At 36.4% G+C, this 4,516-nt stretch overlaps 1 protein-coding gene across 1 annotated transcript in view; it reads right to left on the reverse strand.

The window, feature by feature from the left end:
• LOC122797226 (solute carrier family 7 member 13-like) overlaps positions 1–3,381 on the reverse strand; it is a 200,370-nt gene extending 196,989 nt beyond the window's left edge. Inside the window, exon 1 of the mRNA XM_044066063.1 lies at positions 2,679–3,381. Coding sequence (XP_043921998.1) covers positions 2,679–3,381 — 703 coding nt within the window. The remainder of the gene's footprint in view (positions 1–2,678) is intronic.
• Between the last annotated feature and the right edge of the window lie 1,135 nt (positions 3,382–4,516).

Below are 4,516 nucleotides of genomic sequence, written 5' to 3' on the forward strand. Positions count from 1 at the left end.
AAGTGCCTTAGCCAGGGTGATATTGGGAGGGGCAGAAGAGAGTAGTGGAGTTCATCCCCAAAGCAGAATAATCAAGCGGTGAGCATGCATTCTCCCATAGTGCAGGCAGGAAATATTGCTTCTTATTTTAGTTTTTAGCTGGAGACATAATGAAGCAAAGATCTTAACACAATTATCTGCCTGAACTGTAAGTGTAACCATGGTGTTGACTTACATGCTTTACTGTTCGTGGTTAGTGGTGATGTGCTTCACACAAAAACACTAAACGGAAGTTGCCACTTACATCTGGATTTCCACTGGAGTGCTTCCCTGATTGATCCAACACATCAAAGCAGAAGGTCAGCTGATGTATCAGCTCATCTTTGTTTAACAGCTATAAAACATACCGCACAAGGAACCCATCTAAATGCTTACAAGATTTTTTTCCTAAAACCAGCAGCTTTTCTTAGCCTCAAATCATAATTTAAGTCAGCTGGAAGAATGAAGTCTGATGTCATGAACCAATATACCCTCACTGTGGTGGGGGGGGGCTGTGAAAACTGGCATCTTGGTGCTAAATCAACCATTCCTTTTTCTTTGAGAATTATCAGGGATGTCAAGGAAGGTGTTGGGGGCAAACCTTGCATGGAATGTATGTATATTATTTCAGTAGTCAGATCAATGCACTTTATTACTGTAGTGTTCTATCTGTAACACCAATATAATGTGCGCATATCTTCAGGGTTTCACTGTTCTGGGAATTAACATTTTTTTTTATAGTAAGAGGTATTCATTGCGTGTCCTCATCATTAATGCAAGGAGGCAAAACACTTTTATCATTGACAGCATGACTGAATCTGTGAAAGACTGTTCGATATCTGGCTCAGAACAACAACTGTTGCAAATCAGGGAGTTTATTTTATCTTGTTTATAATCTCTTCCCCCTATATAGATTAAGGTTGGATAACCTACCCAGGATGGTTTATGGAAAGTTGTCCGATAATCACATAGGATTCTAGAACATACAGAGAGACAATAGGAATTCAAATACACCTAACATAAATTAATAAATGTGAATAAAACATGGCTTTCCCATATATCCTTGATGCACTAAATCTCAGAAATCACTTGCATGTTAGACCAAAACAAGTGATTGCTCAAGAGCACTGTGCTGACCTATTACTTTGTATATTATGGGTAACTTTCAGGGAGTTGTGAGTGTGGACTGAAACATGGGTGGGGTGGTGGTGTTTCACTCTTCCATAGTGGAAGCAAAGAAAAGCAAATTATGTGTATTTGTACTTCAGGTAAACTGGTTCAGAATCACGTATCCCATGAGAAAAGCAGTTAATTTGCAGTAGGAGTGCTTGCATTACTGAAATCTCAAAATCCTTACAGTATCTATTCCATGGCAGACCTTTAATACGGTATAGAAAAAGTGTTGCAAAGATTGTGTTTTGTTATTTAATCTTGATATAATGGGGATTCCATTAAATATTTGGTAAAATATAACACAAATATGGGCCACAACTCTAAAATCTTCCAGCTTTTTATGGACATTCTTGACTCTGGCTCTATCCCTGTTGTAATATCATATTTTATGGACATTCTTGACTCTGGCTGTATCCCTGTTGTAATGTTGTATTTTATGGACATTCTTGACTCTAGCTCTATCCCTATTGTAATGTCTTATTTTATGGACATTCCTCACTCTGGCTCTACCCCTACTGTAATCTGGCATTTTATGATAATTTCCTGGCATCCATTTTTGAGTAAATAATAAGTCGGTTATGATCAGAGATGCAGACATAATCCCCTATGTGAAAAGGATCAGAATAAAACATCTTCCTATCCTCTTCCTATTAAAAAAATACATTATTTCTAAAGTATATATATGGGATTTATATTAATTTGTTATGAAACAACAACAGCAACAACAACAAAATTGTATTCCATTTTCCCTCCAATAAGATGCATAACTAAGTCATGTAGTACCCCATGACTTTTCCACATTTCTGAATATGCCCTATTTTATCCACATAGGTTCGTACTAGGCTAACTGCCCTTGTGGGCCATTTTAAGCCTAGCCAATTACCCCATGTAAGAATCAAACCCAGCACCTTGTGTCTATAAGGTAAGCACCTTAACTATTATACCAACCTCCCACACCATAAAAGTATTTTGTTTCAGTACTCGTTCAGCTATTGTAACAAGCATCTCTGCCTTTGATGATGTATAGACACAGAATATATACCTATTCATATATGAAGTAACTGCATTCCTTGTTTATGGTCAGTGCAGCAATATAAATAATTTTTATATATGAAGTTGTCATAACATCAGCTGATCTGTAGTTCTACTTAGAAACTTCCCTCAATAACTTCTTCTAGTCTTTAATATAAGAAGGACCTAGCTCCATCAGATACTTTGTTTCAGAATCAGCAAAAATGGTAACAGTTTCATTTAGATAGCCATGCCTGATATAACTGCTATAAAAGTGAGGTTCTGTAAGTGTTTATGGATTTTCAGCATAGCCAATGCACTTAAATACTGGAGTATATGTACCTGGATTTTTGTAATGTCAAGAATTATAATGCTTTTTTTTTTACAGTGCACTAGAATTAACATGCCTTGGGACAATAAAACATGTTTCAAAATTTCTTATGTACAAGAAAGCAAATAATAATAGAGATAATTACCTGCTGCATTATTTATAATACCCCATCCAGAATATGCAAAGAAGGCATGATAAAATGCTTGTCCAATATATGATGCCTCAGGAGCATTTGCAATGAAACCTTTCTCCAGGTATTGCGTCTTTCCTTTTGTTAAAACAACCAAGCCACCAATGGAAATAATAGCCAGAGCAACAACTTTCAGCACTGTGAATACATTATGGGTATAGCTGGCCCATTTCACACTAATGCAGTTCAGACAACACACAAGCCAAACAGATGCCAAAGCTGTACACTTCTTTGTTAGAACCGGGGCTGCACAACCATAATAAAAAGGCTTCACTGCATATTCAGCAAATGTCAAAGCTTTGATAGCAACTGATGCTGGTCTTCTGAACATAGTTATAGTCCATAAAAATATAAAAGCTGGGATGGGTCCAAGGCATCTTTTTATATGATAGTAATTTCCTCCAGACAAAGGCAAGGCAGCTCCCAATTCTGCATAACAAAGGGCTGCAAGCATGGTTAATAAGCCAGCAAGCAACCATACTATCATGGCAATTCCTACATCTAACTGTGAATATTTCATCACTCCACCTGGAGATATAAAAATTCCAGAACCCACTGTGACACCTATTATCAGGTTAGTACCACTGAAATATCCAATAGTTCTTTTCAGCTGTATCACCCCATCATCCTCTTTGTTTTTAGCAAGTTTTTGGACCATGTTGTGACTGTTTGCCATCCCAACTTCAAAATACAAAGTTTAAGATGTTCGGCATCTTTTATATTTGACGTAATACTTTCACCATTAACCATCATTTTGCAGTTTTAAAAATACCTAACTAAAACATTTAACTATTACTGGTACTCATTTACACATGGTGATTCATAATAGGCTACGTTTCACTCTTTTGCCATTAGCATATCACTAGTCGCTATTGTAACACAAAGTCTGAACATGTTAAATTTTGTGGGACGCAATACAGAATAGAGAATGATTATCTTTGGTTAACAGAAGGGGATTTTGATGAGATTACTTAACTGTCATAATTGGTGACTTATGCAGTGCGCTCAATTAATTTGTTAATGTTTTTTGCACACATACTCTATAACTTAGCTAACATCATGTGAGTATGGTTTCTATTAGCAACCAACTGAATGAGGCATGAGTCTTTTTGTAGTTCCTGTATTCATACTTAGTTTATCTAAACAGAATGGGTCATTATTCTTTGTGCGTGAGACAAGCTTAATTCCAAGATAAGTCTTAGAGTAAACAATGCATGCCCTTTAATACCAATACACAACCCTTCTTGCAGCTGTGCACCTGGAAATGGGAAATTAAATAACTAGGTCCCTGAGATGTAAGTGAATAGCTATATAATTGTATATACACGAGTGTGTGTGTGTGTGTGTGTGTGTGTGTGTGTGTGCGTGCGTGCGTGCGTGTGTGTGTGTGTGTGTGTGTGTGTGTGTGTGTGTGTGTGTGTGTGTGTATATATATATATATATATATATATATATATAATATAGACAGCTAGATATAGATAGCTATATATATATATATATATATATATATATATATATATATATATATAGATTTACACACACACACACACACAGACACACACACACACACACACACGTAGATGGTTCCATGCCATTTGACCAAAAACACAAAATGTCAAAAACACAAAATATTGAAAATTAAATTTGCTCTTTCCCTACTGTTATGCAATTCCAGACATGGCATATAAAATTAGAGGGTGTGGGTGTGGGAGGGTGTATGCAGAGGGGCTTGCCCCCTGCATTAATTAGGGTTTCAGTAGTTTGTGTTTTCGATCAAATGGTATAGAACCTGT

Source organism: Protopterus annectens, chromosome 3.part0 (genome assembly GCF_019279795.1).
Source record: "Protopterus annectens isolate FY-2018-M chromosome 3.part0, PAN1.0, whole genome shotgun sequence".
NCBI classification, from domain to species: Eukaryota; Metazoa; Chordata; order Ceratodontiformes; family Protopteridae; genus Protopterus; species Protopterus annectens.